Consider the following 22,909-nt stretch of genomic DNA (forward strand, 5'->3'; position numbering starts at 1 on the left):
CACTAGAAAAAAAGCATGCAACTTTATTTGTAGCACACACACATTTTCCATCTTCATCAAGAAAATATTATAATAAACATAATTTTTTATCTATCTCACAATAAAACTCTATATCCAAAATTACAACATCAAATAACACTAGAGTCGTTAGTACACGTTGCATGCATTTACGGAAGTCCTCTGTAGAGTTTCATGAAAGTTTGAGAAAAAAAACAAAAAAAACACGTGAAACTCTATAGAGGTGTGGTTATCTAACCGCAGCCGTTAGAGAACCTTTTTTTTGGTTTGGCACCACGCACTCCTGGCGGGGTTATAGGGGCCAGGAATCCTAAAAAAAAAAAAAAAAACAATTATTATTTGTTTTTGTTTGCTTGCGTCACAATACAGGCGCGCACGCGTGTGTGTGTGGCACATCGTTCCCGAGAGGTTTACAAAGGTCACGATATATAAACATTGGCCGGGAGTTGGAAAATTACGATAAGGCACTTTCATCCTTCGAGGATGAGAAAGTGCATTTACTCGTACCGGCTTTTTTCTGCGCTGTGAAACATCGTCAGGCGCGGAACGTGGAGAGAAAGTGAGTTTTTCAGGTTTTGGTGCGGTTTTCTTAGAGGTCAAAAAATCAGGGGTGGGGTTGGCAACACCGAACCCCACTTGAGGATTTACTCGTACCGGCTTTTTCTGCGCTGTGAAACATCGTCAGCGCAATAAATGAGGCGCGCAACATGAAGAGAAAGTGAGTTTTTGAGGTTTTGGTGAAATTTTCTTGGGGTGGGTTGGCAACACTGAACCCCACTTAAGGTTTGTGGACCGGTCCACCTGCACTACTTACATAATTCCAAGATTCTCTCTTACTCATCGTCCTTATTTCACGTACACGATTTCCTACAAAGGTGTTCCACGGATCATTGCGTCTAATCCATGCAAGAACTGTAGTCGAATCTGTCCAAAAATTAATTGGTATGTCCCCAATGTCCAATGATTCGGTTACTGAAGCTGCTAATCTCACTCCAATAATAGCTGCCATCAATTCCAAGCGAGGTATGGTTAACTTCTTTATCGGAGCTACCCTTGATTTAGCTTGTACTAATTGCACCTTGACTTGTCCCTTATCAATGGTTCTCAAGAATACTACAGCTGCATATGCCTTTTCACTAGCATCACAGAACACATGCAAACTCCAATCTTCCGAGCCTTCAGCAATCCACCTAGGAAATACAAGCCCTTTCAAATAATGTAATTCTTCAACCCACTGTCTGAATTTTCTTCCCATTTCTTCAGGCACTTCTTCATCCCAACTCAATTTTAACAACCATGTTTCTTGAAGAAGGATCTTTGGATACAATGTCACTGGAGAGGTAATTCCAATAGGGTCAAATATTCTGTTGGCAGTTGACAAAATAACTCTTTTGGAGACAACTGGAAACTTCATTCCTTGGAAACATTCTGGTCTCAATTCCAAATTATCTGTTCTTGTTTCCCATACCAAGCCTAATACAGATATTCTGTTATCTTCCGACAAGTTTCCTAGTGAGGTATACTCCCACCCTCGCAGTTCAAATTTCGCTTCTGCCATCAAATGATTAGCTTCTTCAATAAACTGGTGGAGTTCCTCTTCATTGCTCACACTAGTAACACAATTATTTACGTAAAAACTCTGCAACAGCTGTGCAATGATATCATTGGAATAGCTGCAGCTCTCTTCATTACATTTTTTCAGAGCTTGCTTCAGATGGTGTTCAATTACTGCACACAATAAAAATGGGCTACAACTTACACCAAAAACAACTCGCTTGTGACGATAAACCTTTATGTCACCTTTCTCATCTTTCCAAAGAAATCTCAAAAAATCACGGTCGCTTTTATATAAATGTTAAAAACGAAACACCAATATAAGTAAATTAAGGTTTAATCTCACACACAGTCGTTCAGTACATAAACTAATCTGCAGAAAAGCCTTCCTTGTATCTGAGACGACTCCCAATTCGCGTAACCGAAAACGTGTCAGAATTGAAGGAATTATTTCAATCAAATTAATGCCTTTCTCTAAACACTGGTTCAACGAGTGATACCCCTTTTCTCTTGCAGAAGCATCAAACACAGGGCGTATCCTGGTGGTCTCGCTGTTCAATTTTACAACATGTCTATGAGGTAAATAGTGTCCCTTGGTGTCTATCTCTTCAGATGAAACCTCCTCGACGATGCCTTCTTCTAGCCACTCTTTGAAAACCTGACAATATTCTTCATAACAGTCATCTTTCTTCAGTTTTTCAACAAGTGTATCCAGTCTTCTTTTACACATTTCTAAATTACTAGGAAGATGTGGGTGTCCCTCCACCCATGGCATTTTTACCTCATACCTTCCTTCTTTGTCAATGGTCAGAGTTTGTTCAAAATAATCCATCACTGCCTCTTGAGCTTCAATTTTGGACTTCTTTTCTCCAGGATCAGTAATACCAAGAACATCTAATTTCCACAAGTCTGCAACCGAGGCTTCCTTACAGAACATTGAAGCTGCAATCATGGATGAAACTCTATGACTTTCATGTGCAGTAACTTTGCCCATTAGTATCCAACCAAGCAGTGTTTCCATTTCTACCAATCCACATTTTAGAGCAAACTTCTTGCCAGTGAAAATTTTACCAGCTATATCAGCACCAATTAAAACTTCCACTGGACCATTTTCTCTATCGGAAATTTCTACACCTATCCGTTTCAACTCTGCTAACCAAGGACCTTCAGTAACAGATGTTACACTGTCACAAATATTAGGCTGATCCATGGCTTCAAAATTGCAAGCATAATCACCTCTGATGCTAGTCAGTCTGACACGATAGCAATTATGTTCATATGGTGCAGAAAGAATGCCACCAAAAAGTGCATGTGTGACATTTTCTCTTTTTACAACCTCATAATTCATTTCCTTTGCTGTAGATGTACAAATGTAGGATCGTTGCGAACCAGTATCAATGATTGCTCTTACATATTTTTCAGCACTTTGTCCTCTTATTTTTACAACTAATGTTTGCAGAAACGTTTCAACATGTTCATTATTCGTCAAGGAATTTTCAACAACCGTCTGTAACTTAGTCTGCTTCCCTGGAAAGTCTGTTCCCTGCTTAGTCCTTTGACCAGAGCACATCACTTCAACATGATGCCCCTTGCAAATCCTGCATTTTAATTTTACCCTACAGTTTCTACTAAGGTGGCCTTTTTTCAAACATCTGTAACACAACCCCTTTTCCCTAAGCATTTTAGCTTTTTCCGCAAAGGACCAACTGCGTGCCTTCACACACTCCTCACAAACATGCGAATCACCACAAAATAGACACTTTGAAGAATCCCCTTTGCAATTAATCAATTCAGCTGCCGTGGGTATAGATTCAGTACGACTACTACGTTCCTTCTTTCTCTTCAGATCAAACCCAGCTACAGCAAGTGCTATTTTTTCTTCATTTTCCACTTCTTTCTTCAGGAAAGACATTATTTCTTCCAGACGACTCTCCAATTTAGAATCAGTGGAATTTGCAGAACTTCTCTGCCACACTCGCAAAAATTCTTCTGGTAAACATGACTCAACAAGAGGGTATAACATTGCAGCACACTTGTCTGACGTTACTCCTAATGTACTTAATGCTCGTAACTGTGATTCCATTTTGTCATAAAGAACAGCCAGTTCCAACTTACTGTCACCATTTAAGTTGTGTAACACCAACTTCAAAAGTTCACGAACATAAACTTCCACTAACACATCATCACGGCCGAAACGTGACTTAAGTCCTTCAATGACCTTGGGATAGTTTTCATCACTGAGGGGAAAACTTTCTACAAATTGACGCGCTTTTGAACCCGGTACGGTAGCCTGTACAAGGTATTGAAATTTATCACAATTGTCAATGCCCTCGTCCTTGTCAATTCGTTTGAATTGGCTCCAGAAGGGTAACCAGTTCTTCACGTTACCATCAAATTTTTTAAGTTCCACTACCGGTAATTTGATTTTTCGTTTGCAGTTTACCGATGTATCACTAACTGCGTCACTACCATTGTTCAACACCTACTTACTTAATAACTGTTCCACCATAGTCTTGATTCGATAAAAGTTACATGCATACTTATCTGCATTTTCTGCTTCGACGATCAAATCCTCTTCTTTGATATCGTCGTCCATCAACAAATCACTGTACTGTGTGTCCAGATCCTGCAATTTGCCGAATTTATCTTGCAACAAACGGAAATTACTCTGCACTTCCACTAAATCCGGGCAATCACCATTGCGCGCCGCTTCAATGTTATTCGCTACGCGCGTAAACGACGATCTCGTTACTGTTCTTAATTTACTTATCTTTTCCATGGCGTCTCAATCTTTGCCTTACACAAAGTCTCCCTGTCCTGTCACACGGTCGCCAAATGTTAAAAACGAAACACCAATATAAGTAAATTAAGGTTTAATTTCACACACAGTCGTTCAGTACATGACATTTCTCTTGCTGGTCACAGAATAATAATCCCGCAAAATAATACACAGAATATTCACCTCAAAAAACATGCACAAAATACTCATATCAAGCAAATACACAATTACTGCTTTTCTATTTCTAACACTGTAGATTGATATAATACATGACGTTTTAAGTTATATCCAGTGTCCCATTCTCACAAAATGAGTTTCCACATGACGGACCTATCTTGGTTCGGTGTCTTCACACATCTTAATGCAGAAAAGGCTGCAGCCAAGCTGCTAGACGAGTCTTAGCACAAATTTGGTATTTGTAAAATATTTAATTACTTCCTTAATTTACAATCGGGTTTGGCATCTTGTTTGTTGATTATTTATTGAATTGTGTTAGGTCTGGCTTAAACATTAAATTCATTTGTTTATTTTATGTCTGGTGTTCCTGGGCTCGAATCCTATGGTTCCTCGGATCGAACTCTTTTTGTCGGTAGCATCAGTCAGTTACGTAACTAATGAGTCTGATGATCGTGGGTGATTACGAATGTTAAACAGAGATGGTAGCACAAGACGTGCAAGACAGAAGATTGCTCTAATATACATGAATGACAGTGTAAATTAGCGCCAAAGTAAATTAGGAAGATGAACAATAATAGAATACGGTATTAGAAAAGAAAGATAGGTAACAGTAGTATAAGCCGGAGACGGATTTCTTAAAATTTAGAGGAGAAAAGACGAGAAAGTACTAACGGAATTGTGTTCTTGAGGACTTTCTGAAGACGGGGATATTGTTTTTTAGAATCGTGCTACGTATTTTGCCTGTAAATAAGGTATTTTTCGTCAATCATGCATATCCGTTGTGCGATAGCTCGTGCCGCCATTACCGTCGACTACGTGAATCAAATAGTGATGGGTTATGGCCGTTCCTTTTCGGGAGTCAGTTCACCGGAGGTCGCTCACCGCATGGAGTCGTTCACGAGGAGTCGTTCAAAGGAACGATGCAGCTCCTTTTGCGAGGCAGTTCACTGGAGCTTGCTCACTGAGGGAGTCGTTCAAAGGAACGACGGACAACACTCGAAGTTTTCTTTTTTCGTGGAGTTGAGCGAAGGGGTGGGGAGGATTGTTGCTGGAGTTATTCTGAATGAAAAGGATTAGGGAGGGAGGAAATTCACCTACTACTCCACATGAAAAAAAGGAGAAGAGAACATACACAGCAGGAAGGAAACAATGTACCGGTCAGGGTACGAAATCATTGAAGACTGATGGGGAGGGGGGGGGGAGATCTTAATGTATTTCAACTTATAAATTTTTTTGGTGTTAGATAAGTTTGTCAGATTCTGTGTCTTCTTTGTTGGATTCAGGTATGGGGAGCGGCTCGGAAGGCTGAAATCCTACAAATGTGTAATTTAAATAGTGTATTATGGCAATTAAGTTTACTCCCTTAGCAAGATTAAACATCTTGCATAATAAGTTGTAATATAATGAGAAATTCATCTTCTACACCCTTTTTCTCCTTTAGATGGCGGCTGCTGATAAGATATGAGCCCCTCCCCGAAATGAAATTTCTGGCTACGGGTCTCGTTGGATTCGTTGCTTACGTTTTCGTACCGTTAGATTAACTGTGACAATTAAACATGAACGTACGCAGTATTCTTTTTCTGGAGGGAAGCAATTGAGTCATATTCCACGTAATAATGGGACAGTCCTTCAGTTTGAAATTGTTATGTTCCTTCTACAGCATTCTAATAATGAACAAGTTACTGCGACTGAAATAAAATAATATATGTTGAATATATAATTGTATTCCGCAAATCATTTTTCAGGGTGCCGTCGTTCCTTTGCCCCTCCACTTGCGGATGTCCATGCAATTGGATAAACGGCCAAACAAACACCCATAAGAGAATGGAGGACACAACGCTAATACTTGGATTGCAAATAATAGCACTTAAATTCACACGCTCTCCCCAGTCTTCCCGCCCCCACCTTTTCTTTACGATAGTAGCATAGAATGCTATTCTATGATAGTAGTTCTGCCGATTGAAAGACATTTGAATAAAGAAGAGTACAGAACAGGAACCCTGTGTGTTTCATCGGAGCTTGTTTCCGAAGTTCCTTTTATAGTTATTCTCACGTTGCGAAAACATGTCACAGTAAGTGTTAAAAGTGGATAACCAGCCAATCCCTCCCTCCCTCCCTTGTTGTTCCGCTATTGTATTGTTGTTATAAATAGAGTTGCGCGAATTTCTCTGTGGATAACCACCACAACAATACGGCAAGCAGAAACAAAACACGGTCGCTCCTCTCTCGCAGGTACTTGGGAGTGAACGACTGCGAGCAAGAACTGCTGGAGCGGCTGGTAACACACGCAAAGCTCACGACCACAGAGGAACTGCTCGTTCACCCCGAAGGAGCGGGCAGTTCACAGCTCCCGGGAGGGAGTCGTTCAAAAGGAACGACTCGTTCACGAACGACCCATCACTAGAATCAAATGTTCCGTGCGTTTGGTTATGTAACCCCCTCACAGTGTAGCAACCACGCGGAAGTTTGACAAGATGACGTGTCAAGGTTGCGTTGTTAAAATGTTCCCGGATATTGAAGATCCTCGAGATTTTCTAATCGAACATGGAATAGTGAAAGAAGAAATGGAATGTCCGAAATGTTCTAGTATGTGTAAGCTACACATTGCTCGGGATGGGAAATGGCTGTACATATGTTCGAAAAGAGTGCAGGGGCGTGGTAAATTAAAGCATAAAAGATTTCCATGTGGATTCAAAATCTCTGCAAGGAAGGGTACATTTATAGGACAAAGTAAATTAACTGTTCCGAATATCGTGAAATTTTGTAAAATTTGGCTGTTGTTACCCTACCCAAGACAAGAATACATCAAATTCGAACTGAACATATGTTCAATAACAATCGTGGATTGATCAAACCACTGCCGGCAAGTGTGTGAAGACTGGGTGATTACAAATTCGAGACCAATAGGAGGTCCGGGAGTGGTTGTAAAAGTTGATGAAGCAAAGTTCGGAAAGACCAAAAGATGTTTGAATAGAAGGACACGTCCAGTTGGGGGTCAGTGGGTGTTTGGAGGAATTGAAAGGGAGAACAGTGATCGTTTCTTCATGGTTCCTGTAGAAAACCGCAACGAACAAACTCTGCTGCAAGTAATACAGCAATTCATTCTTCCTGGAACAATTATTATTTCAGATTGCTGGAAAGCATATATAAACTTGCAGGGAGCAGGGTACACGCACCTCAGAGTTAACCACAGTGTGGAGTTCATCGACACACCTGCAAGTGGACATATCCATAATTAAAACCAGCAAAGAATGAGAGGCGCCAATGTAGAAGTTCATTCTCAAAACATCGAAAGAGCCTGGCGTAATGTCCGTCATTCCATCCCAATGTTTGGTCGCAAGAAACATCACTTCACGGGTTACTTATCGGAGTACTTCTTCAAGAAAAATTTCCCACTTGAGAGAAGAGTCCATGAATTTTTTAAGCATGCCGGTCGCATGCAATACATTTAAGTGTCGTGAAAGTTAATTTTTTTTCGGTGAAATGAATAAAGTTATTTTTTTTTTTTTGGTGAAAATAATTTTTCTAAATTTTCGTAACCTAACTGAACCTAACCTAACTTTACGTGAATGGTTTGTGGAACAAGTTTCGATAGCTCTTTGTGGAACAATTGTCGATTAAAAACATTTTGTGAATAGCTTGTGCGACATTTGTAGGTTCATACGTTTGGCAACACTGCACATCAGCTGACAGTACTGCATATCAGCTGACGACAGACAACGTGAGTCAAGCTTTGGCCGCCGAATTAGGAACGACAAGTAAAGAATCATAATGTTAAAAGTAACGTGTTTTTCATGGAAAAAAAGTTATCGCCAGCTTGAAAAATCTTCCGCTATGCATATGAGGTAAGTAGCAATGATTTTTATTTGAAAACAACCGAGTTTAATGTGTCTCCGGCTTATACTACTGTTACCGAAAGAAAATATATAAAGATAATAAATTAATAAAAATATGTAAAAAATGAAACATGTACTCACATTTAAATAGATACGAAGTTTAAGGAAGTGAAAGTACCGATATAAATCTGAGTGTCCTAACAAATCTTGGATTTGTTGGATTACTACGATCCCCTTTGTGGAAGTTTTAATTACATTAGTGGCGTCACGGTACCGACTTGGATGCACGTTTCAAACGCTTGGCACCAAGTCTACACCACTACACTTTTGTCGTATTTAATAGTGGCGGCGCGTTCCAATCGACGCCCCAAGACGGGTTAGTTGCCGATACTACCGATACCGTGATGGGTACTCTGGGTATTCATATCTTTGAAGTTTACTGTACATGGGGGCATGTATTTATATTAAGCTTATTTCACACTATTGATACTAGGTTGCTGGCGTAGGGATGTGACGACCTCATCGCCCAGTGTCTTGTTCTCTGCAGTTATTCAACCAACAGAGGGAAATGGTCAAAATTTTGCACTACTGGGATTTATAGAGCTGTCCTATCATGGCTCTATGAGCGTCTCAGAATTGGCAGAGGTGGGGTAGGGCTGGTGGACTACTATGTGGTCCTCTCAAGTAGATCCGAGGGATCCGCTTACCAACGACAGATGCGGTCCTCCAATCATATTGGGGGTTGACAACTCTGCACGGAAAGAAAGTTATGTTAATATGATTGACTATGCTGGAGGGCTTGTGCTGCTGTAGCCATAAACCTTCTGGTTTAAGAAGGCTAGAGAGTTAGTTAGTAAGATGCTAGGTTTTATTTCTTATTCACCTTTCTCTACTTGAATGTCTTGAATTGAAAGTGAATTGTAATTCTTCGTTGCAGGCTGCTGAAGATACAAGGGAAGATCAGGGCTGCGATGGAAGCTCTGGAGTACTACTTGTTCAATGAATGGACGTTTTGTAGAGACAATCTGGAGACCCTGGCGGCCAACATTCCCCAGGAGGACAAGGATGAGTTCAACATGTCCATGGAGGGCGTGGACATGATGGAGTACACGAGGACCGTCTGCTTGATAACGCGCGAGGTCCTCATGAAAGAGGACAACTCGACTCTGCGTCAAGCAAGGAGCAGATTGATAAGGTCAGGTCACATGCAGATCCTCAGGAAACAATATTATATAAAGTGGATTGGATTTGCACATAAATTGATCATGCTCTTGCAATGCCCCACGTTGCGGCGCCACAAATGCAATGCTACGTGCCACCACTCGTAACTCCAGGGTATGGAGATCCAAATTGGCAACACACCGCTCCTTGCTCCGGCTGGTCAGTTGGGAGCACCAGTTCTCACCCAGGGATCGGGATTAAGACGATCCACCCTTCCTCCAGGAAGGAAACCACCGAATTGCGACACGTGACAGTAAATAAAATTCCAAATACGTTATAATTAAAATGTCCAAAATCTTTAATCACGAATCGCGCGCGTACATACTGATTCGCACAAGTTAAAAGTTATAATTTGTTGGGTCATGCACGCTCGCAGGCAGTGATAAGCAATTTATTTAACACGAGAGTCCGCGCACCGCCTTCACAGTTAATAGCAAGACCTCAACTGCCTACCTCAAGCGCGAGGCGCAGCATAACAGATTGTTCTAACTTACAATACAAACTCATAACATAAAATAACACAAGAAAAACTGATAATTTATATAACACATCAATGTTAATTAGCGATAGTAAGCTAAAGTTAGGGTTGGCAACAATTAAAAATGCCAACGTGGAAGTTTTTACATCGCCAAGAACACGAAGCGTGGTTCCCCCACTCCTAACATAAACAGCCAATAGGAATACGATATTTTATTGAAAACGAGGGAGAAATACTTTGCTATAATATTACAATATTAAACTATATAGAAATAACTAAACCGATTTTACCAAATAAATCATATTTGTCCTTGCACATAAAAAAATGATTAAATAAAGATTTAGTTTATAACGAAGACAAATTACTTCAATCTTGTACATTGTTGAACAAAAATCGATATTAAGAAGAAATGTATTTAACTTGTGCTTGAAAAACAATGAAAACGTTGCATATATTATTTGGGATAATTATTAGCCTATAAATTTTGAATAAATATTGCAAAAATACGCGAATAATATAAGATAAAACGTAAATATATACATGAATTATGGAAACAATTAAGTATAAATAATTTAATCCAAGTTCTTAACTTGAAAGTATACGAATAAAATAAATGCCAATTTACAACTTAAATCTGCCTAACATGGCGGTCGTTACACTCTCTTATGTTTAATGAGAATTCACATGGTATATTTGATCCCATTAAACTGTAGGTCCAGTCCCGATTAGCCTTACTATGAATAAAGTAGACTTAAAACAGCAACTCAATCAATTACATGGTTTGAAAATATACGAGGTATGTTCAGTATATAACCAGAATTTTGCAATAGCGTTACTCACAGCTGAACATTGACGCTATTTTCAATTCAGCCAGTGGCGTATGCTGGGTTTAAAACCAGGGCTATATCTTTTTATCATAATGTTCAAATGGGAGGCTCTTTTTCGTTCAATTCCTTGGATTTTAAGGTGATGTGACATTGCGATTAAAATACATACATTACAATTTAGTAATAATTTAAAAATATCACTGTTTCATTAATATAAAAACAATAAGGAAAACATTTCAAATATTTCATGGTTATTTATAAAATATAGAGGTCCATATTGTGAAATATTTATGTAGGCCTACGTGCGAGAATAAAATATACGCGTATAATAAACATCTTACCTTGAATATTTAATTTGGACAGGAACTCCATTCTTCTCTTGGCAACCTCTGTGGTAAAATGGTTATTAGCACAGCGCACTATGACGCCAGGGGACCCGGGTTCAAATCCAGGCATGGACATGGATATTCTTTGTGAATGTCCCTTCATGAATTTAATCGTATCGCCACTCATCCTCATCGTCGCGATTAACTAAAATGGCAGAAAAGCAACGCAAAATAACAAATCAAATCCATTCTTCTCTTCTTTGCGCTGCCAGAGACCTGCATATCTTCACGATTTGAAGTTTATCCTCATGCAAAAGCAGAGTAAATTGTTTCGGCAATAGTTCGTTAAATATGTCACTCATTTTCGTTCACTACACGACGCAGCACAGATCATTCAAAACATAGATACGTAATTCACTCGCTCAATACACTTAAGAAAATCCACACAGTAAGAAACCTAATTTTCTAAAACTTCCTTCAACGCGATTTCCACTCGCAAAATGCCCTTTGTCATCTCCGGCCAGTCAGTCTACCCCAGCCAGTCATAAACAAAGCAGCAGAAGGGTTGAAAACATCGTAAAGCGTGGTTTGTTGGTTGAAGGTCAGCGGCCTGTGAGTTCTGCCTGTGTTCGATGGGACAGTGTTGTTTTGGCCTAGAGGACAAATTCCCTATCACATGCCAGCCACTCTTTCCCATTCCTGTAATATTAGTTAATTTCAAAATTTCCCTTCCCTGGGAAAATCCCATGCTGGTTAGCGCATTGGCATCGCTGTAAGGTTTTACCCCCGTTGGTTCAGGATCCTAAAATTTTTCGGATCCGGAATTTTCAGATCCGGATCCGGTACTTTCGGATTCGGATCCGGATCCGAATCCGTTTCGCCATCCCACATGCGCTTCTTTGGAAAGTAAGAATGTGTTTATAACATATTGTTACCTGCTAATATGCATATATATATATATATATATATATATATATATATATATATATATATATATATATATATATAATATACATACATACACATATATATATATAGTATGTGTGTGCGCGTGCGCGATTTGTAATTAATTAATACACATACAAGGGAGGTCTAAATCTCCCCCTCCGATTTCCATTAAACTTGGCAGGTGTATAGAGGGGTCCAAAGGAAGAAATACGTGTTTTTGTGTTTCAGCTAAAAAACGGTTTTAGGGGGCAAGCCCCCCTCAAATGTCAAGAAGAGGAGAAATTGAAGTGGGGATCTGACCCCGAAACCACGTAAATATGGCATAGGAAGAAACAGGGGGCATTTCTACATTCTTAACAAGTGCACATATGTTTGTATTTGACTGTACTCTTAGAATAATCACTTATGATTCATACTTTTTCTTTCCAGGTTATACTACTTGGATAAAACTATCAAACTATCTTTGCTTGGAGTTCTGCTATGGTTACTGCTTGCTTGAAGCTGCGTTCAAGATAATTGCTTTTGCCACAGTATCAAACCTCTCAATACAGTAAATAAATACATGTAAGCAAATTAATCTCAGTTTAGTATTGTTTTCTTATGTAACCTGACTTCACTTCATACTTTTGAAATTACTTAAGGACAACTATCTGATTTACCATCGATGAATCGGCACAGAATGTTTACTGACGCATTTGTCTGTGGTACTTGTGCCTGAATAAGCACTTAGCAAATACTGAAGAGGTTTTCTCGGGCATTTCTCTCTTCGGAATTCGCCACCAGGAAAGCTTCAAGAATTATTTCACTTAGCAAATAGTATATACTACATATTGCTTCAGACGGCAATAGTTGGTAAAACGGCAAGTATCTAAGGATCGTGGAAATGCAACACACAAATGGTTCACCCCTTTTCAACATGTCTCGATGCACTTTAGTGAACGCATTTTTTTTACTGGCGGTTGACTTTGGAAACTGTTTCCATGTGTCAATGCCTTCGAAGGTATGGCAGTGTTGCAAATATCCTTTGCAAGGGTGGAAATTTCCCTCATTGGCCAATTTTTCCCTTCATATAATGAAATCATGTACCTAATAATAATAGTCATAATAAGTAATAGTAGTATTTGTTCGCCCATGTTCTTGTAAAAAATGTTAAAAAAATTAATCATATCAGGCCCGTACCCGGGAGGGGGGCAAGGGGGACATGCCCCTCCCTCGAACCATGAAATATTTTACTGCAAACCTATAATAACCTACAAAAATAACATGGACGATTTTTAAGATTTTGCAAGAATTTCGATTTCCTTCATTGATAAATTAATGTGTTGTTTCTGGAGAGAGGCAGACATCAGAAATCTGCGGCCTACTATATATAATTTAGTAATTTGAATTTGAATTTAAAATTGTAGGTGCGTCAGCACTAAGGCTATTTTGCACCCTTCACATTATACAGGGTCCAGCCCCTTATCGTTACAAATCACAACTCTAACGTTGCAGAACTAAAATCATAAAATATTAAAATCTTCTGACTTTCGTTAAAAGCTGAGGCTGTAAAGGGGCACTCAGCACACATAAAGACAAAAGAACAGGACAATACAAACAAAATTACACTGGCCATGGGGCCAGTCGCCAGAGCCTCGTTAGTCTTCAGTCCAGGGTGTACTAACGTGGAAGTGAGGTTGACATTTGGGTGTACTATGTGGAAGGTCACCCCTTACACCCCTATAATTTAGTAATTTTAGTTTTATAACCATTTATGCGAAGCTATACTAAATGTTCCAATTTGGTCGGGACAGTTCACCAATTTTACTCCCTCTTTTCGAACAGCAGTCTTGATGAGAAAATGTCCATTTTCTATTTTCTTTTTGGTTAATTCACATTCAGACATGTTCTTCATTATAAGGATATCATTTCATAGCGTTGGTGGTTTAGGACTCGAATTCCCATGGCGGAAGGGGGATGTCCCATCTTTCCACCAACGATCTTGTTCTATTAAAATTCTCTCCCATCAAAATTTTCCGAAGGTAAGAGTTTGTGTTATAACAACAAAGATAATCAATTAGTTTTGACTTTAAACATACTTCACTAAGAATAATATCATAAACACATACAAAGAAGGAAGATAACAAAGAATGATGTCTGCCTGTGTGTGAATGTTGCATACATCTCTTGTTCTCTCTCTCTCTTTCTAGGGCTGGTAACAGCATGGGGTTAAAACATACTTCTACAGTCATAGATAAGACTTTAAAATTATATCAAATTAGACTAGTGAGAAATAGAGCAGTAGCTGCGAAGGGGGTTGTCATTGCCATCCTAGGCCCCTGGAACACAGAAATTAGACCGACCTGTTATTTTTCCTCCATTTCTCACCTCCTTTCGTCTGGAATAAAACATAGAACTAGGATATTAATTTAATAGGAAACTAATGTCTTCTTAATATTCCTCATATTTTTGTACCTCCACCTAGTCAGTGACGGCGCTAGCCTGAAATAAGTGGGGGGGGGGGCTACATATTTCGGGGTCAAATTCTCGGGGGGCTAGCTAATGCCGAGGAAAAGGTATATACTCAATAAGATTTCTGCGGTATAATTTTACGAATGACATATTTTGCAGTCCATTCCAAAGATAAATCACTGAGATGATGCATTTTCCCCATCATATACTAGGAGACAAATACGTACTGGAATCGTTATAACCCAGAAGTGTCCGTGACTGTACATTAACATAGAAGCAATGAATTTATTTGCAGCTCTTGAACTGGGCATTTTGATTAGTGAAAGTAACTGCTGAAGATTATACATAATTTTAATTCAGAATATATTATGCATAAATACTGATCAGAATTGGATCAATAGTTTTAGATGTGTTTCTCCTGCACAGAATCAGGTTTGGCCACTATGATGACACTTCAGAAATTATTTTCTAACCTCACAAATTTTAATTAATTAACATGTAGGGCTAGGAGTGCGAGCAAAAAAAATTGCCCAAGCGTGCACCGTATTGCAATAATTAGTTGAATGGATTTGTATAAAGGTCCACTATATACACAGAGGGTAATCGGCACAAGAGCTACAGCTTCTACTGGAATCAGAACCATTTAATGGACTATTACCTCCACCGAAGATCAAACCCGAGACCCTTGATATGAAGTTTTATGCTGGGAGCCCAATTTTAATCTTTCCAATTCTTAGCATTTAAGAATTGGGTAGTTTGTGTACTCTTTGATTCTTTACCATCGTATTTCTCTCTCTCGAATATTTGAAACGATAAGGATGGATATAACAATGAAACGAACATCATGTCATTGTAGGTACTCAATTGAGGAACAAACACACAGAAAAATAAAACATAACGCATCTTTAGATTTTGAACGTCGTCCTACTTATACAAATTCATTTGTCACACCTGTTAGACCTAATCCGAAGCATAGTGATACGATTTATAGAGGCTGATAATTGTACACATTTAGCTGTAATGCCAACAATCAAAGAACAATCTCACAGCTACTGAATACGTCCACCTACCAGGCAGGCAGAAGATTTCGTGGACAGATAATTGAAATTTTCTCTGGCTATTATGAGCTTCTATATGAGGTAGCCGGATGGTCGTAAGTACAGTATCTTTACTTTCCTTAAGTTCTTTGCTCAAGCAGGAACTTAAGGAAAGCAGTCAAAAACTAAAGTCTGAATTGACTGAGCACTCCAGTAGCTTGGTAGGTAACCTTAGGGCTGACCTCAAGGATACAAACAAATGTATCTTAAATTTCCGGCAAAACCTGGTCAGGAATTGCGAGGGCATCAAAGAACTTACGCTAACGTTATCACAATACAGGATTGAATGCATAAGCAGGGCAGAGGGGCTTGATAAGAAATGTGAAGATCTGGCAAGTAGGTTGGATGTCGAAGTACAGGGTGTGCAAAAGTCCTTGGACCAGATGGGAATTCACAATGAAATTCGTTTCAAATCCTTTGTAGGGCAAATAGTAGAAAGGGTGTCGGATCAGTTGGCAGGTAGGGATATAGATAAGAGTCGAATTCCAAAAGGTCGTGAATTACAAAATCGGTTAGTGATAGTGAGGTGGTAGTAGTAAAGAAGGAAGTTTCTTCACCTTCTCAGCCGTTGAAACATATTTCTTTTCAGGATCAAGCTAATGAAGCTCTGGTCGTTATCACCGTGCCTGCAGAAGTTATGGTGACACTGAGGTCCCTTCAGGATTCGATGGGCAGAGATAGCAAGATTTTGTTTTAATAGCTGGGGCAGAGAAGGCAAATGTAAAGTTGACCGTCTGCAAGTTAATCGAGGTAAACCAGTTAAGAGTAAAGATGTTGGTCACTTGGTCTCTGGAGACACTGGGGTGGGTCGTAAGGATAAGGCCACCTCTGCGGATAATTCTGACGCTGCATATAGTAGGGCAGTCATAGAATCAAAACAGTTTGTTTGCAACTGTGTTTCAAGTGGAGAGTCTTCTACGGAAGCTGAAAGACCGGGGAAGGGCCTTACTGCATTGAAAGGGAAGAGTTGTTTAAAGACCAGACATATGTAGAAGGGTTAAACCGTGTGGGTCTTTAGAAAAAGTTGAAGTTCTGAAGGGTGTTGGCCAAGGAAACCGGGAACAATCTGATCGTAAGGGGAATCGGGGCTTGGCTCATACGAAGTTGTTCACTATAAAAACTCAAGATTTGTTGAAGTTCCCTAACTTTAATGGCCTGATTACAAATGTAACACCAACTGAATTCCTCGAAAGAGTGGAGGAACGTCTGGAGTTATATGGTATCGATCAGGTTCAATACATTAAATATGCGCCAAAACTCTTGACTGAGAGTGCGAAGATCTGGTTTTCCGAAAGAAAGGCTCGGTTGGTCTCATATGATTTGTTCAAATCAGAATTCATCAATCATTATGAAAGCTGAAGGTGGCGTAGCACCTGCCTTGCGAAAGTATTGAATTCGCCGTATCAAAAAACTTCTGAGGAGAGCGTGTTACAGTTCTTCTCTAAGAACTTTAAGTTGCATCGTACCATCCAACCAAAAGCAGAAGAGTCGCATATTGTGGCTCAACTGGGTATTATCTTACCATACAGATTAAGAGAACATTTGGTGATGAAGGACATTTCGTCTTTCGCTGAGGAAACTCACGCAATAGAAATTTTTGAGTCGCTGAAAGTGGCAGTTGTCAAGCGAGACCTAACTCCTCCTCTGAGGGTCAAGAGTTTCAAGGCAGGGATTAACAAAGTTATGGTTGCTTCGCAGGATTCAGAAATCCAGGACAAGTCGTGTATTCCAACATTGACAACTCCTTCTATGAATGGTGGGAAGGGCACTCGTTCGAGTCCTAACCCAAAAGGCGATGGCATAATAACAGAGATTTTGTAGAGGATTCTTCGTCGGGAAACGGAGATCGACTCGCATCGAAGGAGGTGATGTGAGCTTGCTTGGGAATAATCCTCCTGGTAAAGGGATCGCCTCTGTAGTACAGCAAGGTCGAAAGGATGTAGCTAAGATGTCAAATACTTGTGAACCATTATTGGAAGAGAAACATTTGATCGGCGATAGCATGTTGCTTAGGCTTTCTCAGAAGATTTGTAACGGTCAACTCAACGTTGATGAGCAAGGTAATCGGGGTATAGGAATGTCGGTGAGTGGGCAAACCACCGAGCAGCAGAACAGTAGATTAAGATCGTGTTCAAAGTTGACCGATTCGGTAATTCTCATGATTGGCACGAATGACATCCTTAACTTCCAATGTGAAGAATTTGTTAAGCGCAACACGGTAGAAACGTTAGAGCTGTTATCGCACAGAACAAAATTAATTAATTGGTTGACCCTACATCATTTAGCACGCATTATGCGTAATGAAAATGCATATGTTTGGAGGAAATGGAAAGGGATCAATGAGTTCATAGTTTCACTTCACAATGATAGAAATGTCAAGGTGCATGACATCTCTTCGCTGTCCTTCAGCAGTCAGGGCTATATACGAGTCAATTTGTTTGAAGACTTATTAGGTATTCATTCACGGGGAGAAATGGATCGCGTGCACTGGAACAAGGAAGGTATGGCTTGTGTGCTCAATTTTCTTAGGGGAAAGGAATCTTAGGAAAATCTCATCCAAGGGCTACTGAACCAAATTCGCAGATTGTGGTTGAGGCCGAGGTTCATGCTGTTGATGAACCGTCCATGCAACGACATAATTCGGAAAACCGGAGGGAAGCTCTGACCTACGGGCGGGGGATGAGAGTAAGGTAGAACATCCTGCAATTATGTATGTAAATATTAATGATATCGGGGAAGGAAGTGATTTTGATGATTCGAAGAATTTAATTGTACCTGTAAATATTGATTCTAAACGGTGCGCTTCTGCTTTGATTCAAATTGCTATTTTAGATAAACCATTTGTAGCCCTCTGCGACAGTGGCGCCGAGGCGAGCCTATTGGGAATGAGCGTCTGGAAATACATCTCATCATTAATCTCTAGGCCATGGATGGAACCTGCTTCCGGCATAAAATTGATTGATTATTCCGGCTCAAAAGCAAAATCAGTAGAGGGAATTGCGAAGGTAATGATCAATTTGGGGGGCTATGATTACTATGTGCGTTTTATCGTAGTAAAAAATTTAAATATTCCTGTGTTATTAGGATTAGATGTCATATATGGGATTCACGGGGAACTCAATTTTGACGAGGAGGCCTTTTTCTATAGAACACCCAATGGCAGGGCTCTTTTAAAGTTTACTCCTCTTAAAGAAGTCGACACTCTGGAATCGGAGGTGCCAATATCCAACGTTTCTTTGAATTCACCCGGATTAGAAGATCAACCCTTAGATTGGACAGATAAATTAAAAGGTTCTCTAAATCTAGACGGGGATTTAAATTCAATGTTTTTTAGGGATGCTAACCTCGTTTGAACAGACCTTTTAGGATAAGCCAGGGTTGTGTAAAGAATATGTCCATCGAATGGAACTTGACACTAAGGTTCCGATCGTTGCAAAGAATTACCGTATTCCCTATGCATACAGGGATAAGGTGAGGGAACAATTAAATCGAATGTTGACATGGGGGGTAATAGAACTCTCAGACTCAGAATACCGTTCACAGTTGTTAGTTGTCCCGAAATCTAATGGGGAAATTCGCCTGTGGGTCGATCTAAAGAAAGTCAACCAGCATGTTAAACCGATGCAACTGACTCCAATGAAAATTAATGATCTATTGACTTATTTTTTGGACTGTAAATTTTTTACTTCACTTGATATGTGAAATGCCTATTGGCACGTACCTTTGCATGATGACAATCGCAGGTACACTGCTTTTGCATTCGAGGGTATTTTGTATCAATTCAGGAGGGTGGTGTTTGGCTCTGTGAACGGTACAGCGGTATTTGTTGACGTGATGAACAGAGTGCTCGGTTCGTTCTTAGACTTTGTGGTTGTATACGTGGATGATATAATCATCAAGTCTAAGGACTTCGAGTCGCATCTAAAGCACGTAGGTTTGGTGTTGGAAAGGCTAAGCTGTGCAGGTTTCACGTTGAACTTGGAACAATGGAAATTTGCGGTTAAAGAGTTTAAATTTTTAGGACATATCGTCTCCACGCAGGACATCACCAAAGATCCAGCTTACGTGAACTCAATAGTCAACTTACGTAAACCAGAAAATTTGAAACAACTACAAAAAATTCTAGGCAGTTTCAATTGGTTGGCTAAATATATACACAATTATGCCATCATTTCGAATCCTTTATATGAATTGTTGAAATTGAAGACCAAATGGCGTTGGTCCATGGAAGCAGATGAAGCGTTTAAGCTACTAAAGTCCCTGGTAGTCCAACAGGTGACACTGAATTTTCCGAATTTTGAAGCAACGTTTTATATTCAAACGGATGCATCTCTTGTGGGAATAGAGGCTTATTGCTTTCAAATCGAAGAGGGAAACATGAAATCTTTAGGATTTGTTAGTAGACTGCTCAGATCATACGAAAAGTCATACACCTCGACTGAAATTGAGGTTTTAGCCATCCTGTTTACCATAGGGACATTTTCCACCTTTCTTAAGGTAGACGGTTTGTAGTCGTATCAGACAACAAATCCCTTACGTGGTTGGAATCGGCCCATTCTTGGAATGCTCGACTTACCAGATGGTTCATCCAAATTCAACAATATTCTTTTGTGGTACAGTATTGTAAGGGAGCGACAATGTTTTGACTGATACACTGAGCATGAATTTTCCCGATGTATTGGATGAACAATTTTTAGTTAATATTTCAGCTGTCTCACAGTTAGTTAAGGAAATGGTCACTAGAGAAGAATTGATTTTGTTCCAGAGTGAGGATACTAATTTGAAACAAATCATAGATCATTTAAGGGGCACGATGGTGAAAGTCAACCCTCGACCTAGAACGTGGAACCAAACGTATATATTACATAACGTTGTACTAAACATTAAAGATTTCCATACAGATTCTCGCTGTAGGATCTGTATTCCTGACAACTTGATTGGAAAAGTGTTGAGTGGATGTCATGATGACATGGGACATTTCGGTATAGCGAAAACCCTATCTCAAATTTATCAAGTATTTTATTGGAAAGGGATGCAGACGGACGTAAAGTCTTGTGTAAAAAATTGCGAGCTCTGTCGGAGCACCAAACTAAATAAACATCCGGCAAAACTCGTCGCAAGATCTCACGCGATGAACAAACCTGGGCAATTACTGTTCATTGACCTCCAAGATCCGTTCACGTTGGGTCCGAAGCGGAAAAGGTTTCTCTTTACGGTTTTAGATGCTGCATCCAGGTATATGGTTGCCTATCTCATTGGTAATAGTACTGCCAAGACGATAGTAAATAAGTTAACTCAGATTTATTTTGTGCACTTAGGTGTCCCGCAACAGATAGTTTCGGACAATGGGCCACAATTTAAATCGAAAGTTTTCCAAGAATTGATGAAAGCATGGGGAGTACAACTTATTTACACTCCGGTATATCACCCGTGTTCTAACCTTGTCGAACGGTATCATTCTGAATTAAATCGCTTAACGAGAGTACAGCCGGCAGCCGACGAGAAGATCGCTGAATGAAGGGAGACGGGGCACAGAGGGAAAGGGAGGGTCAGGTTCATTTGCAGAATTTAGGGGTGGTTGGGGTGGTCGGGGAGAAGGAAGTCTTGTTTTCTTCTTGGCGGGTCATTGTCAAGCTGACGAGAAGAGTTCTGGCGGAAGAGCACCTCCCCCACGCGAAAGAGTGGAGTCGCCTGGCAGTACGTCACACCTCTTCTGCCAGCGCTCTTCTCGTCGGCTGCCAGCTGTACTGTGTTGTTAAAATCATGCCAAATGCCCAGAACACATAGCTGAGGCTTTGTACCTCTTGAACGGTTCCATTACTGCTCAAACGGGATACTCTCCGTCGGAACTCAGATAGAACATGCGGAGGAGATTGACAGACATTCCATTGTTGGACGTAGGTGATAATGTCACTTGGGGTGGCAAGTTAATTATGTCAAATCTGCCCAGTTTCGGCAATAGTCATGAAAGGACGAAAAGACTTAATGCCAACAAAGCTTCTAATCCCATGATTGAGGAGGGAAATTTGATCTTCATAAAAAAATCAAAACCCAGGCGACTTGAAGGACAGAGTTATAAAGAAATATTGTAAACTCTTTGTTGAACCCTACCTGTGTGTGAAAAATAACAATAATTCAATATTCTCGTTGATTGATTGCGTGTCTGGGGAAAGGTTCGATAACACTGGTCAACAATTTTTTTTTTTTTTGCGACATGGATGAAAATTCGCTTTTCTTTATCAATCCATAATGCTGAACATGAAAGTGACAATGAAAATGCCACTCGACTTCCGGTTTAAGAATTATACGAGGTATTGTCGAAAAGTCGGGTTTCCCAATGTTGTAACGTAGTGTAATGACGTATGCTTGGTGTGCATATGACTTTTAAGCTTTAACTGTATTATACAAACAGTACAAAACATGGTTACATTTCCATTTGCCTTTTCCAAGTAAATTCATGAATCAAAGTTTTTACATTAATCACAAAATACATACATTCTACTACACTACTGTATGGTTTGTTCTTTACTACTTACGTGGGATTCAATCCGCTTCCTCTTTGCTTCCCTCTTGTAGTGAAGTTCAGGATTATCCCTGGTTACTGTCCAGCAATAGTCGCCAAGCATTTCTGTACTCCATTTCCGTTGGTATCTTTTCTCCATTACAGATATTTGTTGGTGGAAACGCTCACCGTGTTCACTTACCTCCCCACAACTTTTCGGGAAGAAATTGAGATGAGGGTGTAGGAAATGCAATGTAAGGGGCATATTGCAACCCATTTTTTGATACGATGAAACCAAATGATTTACAAGTTTTTCATGGTCTTCAGTACATTTGTTTCCCAAGAAATTATTTGAGACTTCTCTGAAAGAAGTCCATGCACCTTTCTCAACATCACTTAGCAGGTGTTCGAAGATCTCGTCCTGGAGAAGTTCATGAATTTGAGGGTCCACAAAAATTCCTTCCTTGATCTTCTGTTCACTGATTTTTTGGAAATTTGTTAAGTAGATATTTGAATGCCAAAGAGTTTCGATCCAACTTTTTGACAAATTTTTTGATCAGTCTAAGCTTTATATGAAGTGCAGGAAGTATAATATTTTACAGATTCAACAAGAGGTTCATTTTGTACATTCATATTTCCAGTTTCCATACTTTGACGTAATGGCCAATTCTTTTTAATGAAATGAGAAGCTCTGT

The 22,909-nt window shown here is 39.7% G+C and overlaps 1 protein-coding gene across 1 annotated transcript in view; it reads left to right on the forward strand.

Moving 5' to 3' along the window:
- Positions 1–22,909, forward strand: part of LOC145991720 (uncharacterized) — a 110,096-nt gene that overhangs the window by 36,689 nt on the left and 50,498 nt on the right. The window contains exons 7-9 of the mRNA XM_083127777.1: positions 9,302–9,559; positions 12,594–12,653; positions 17,242–17,468. Coding sequence (XP_082983903.1) covers positions 9,302–9,559; positions 12,594–12,653; positions 17,242–17,468 — 545 coding nt within the window. The remainder of the gene's footprint in view (positions 1–9,301; positions 9,560–12,593; positions 12,654–17,241; positions 17,469–22,909) is intronic.

The sequence above is a fragment of the Lepisma saccharinum genome, chromosome 8 (assembly GCF_977018435.1).
Source record: "Lepisma saccharinum chromosome 8, izLepSacc3.1, whole genome shotgun sequence".
Lineage (NCBI taxonomy): Eukaryota > Metazoa > Arthropoda > Insecta > Zygentoma > Lepismatidae > Lepisma > Lepisma saccharinum.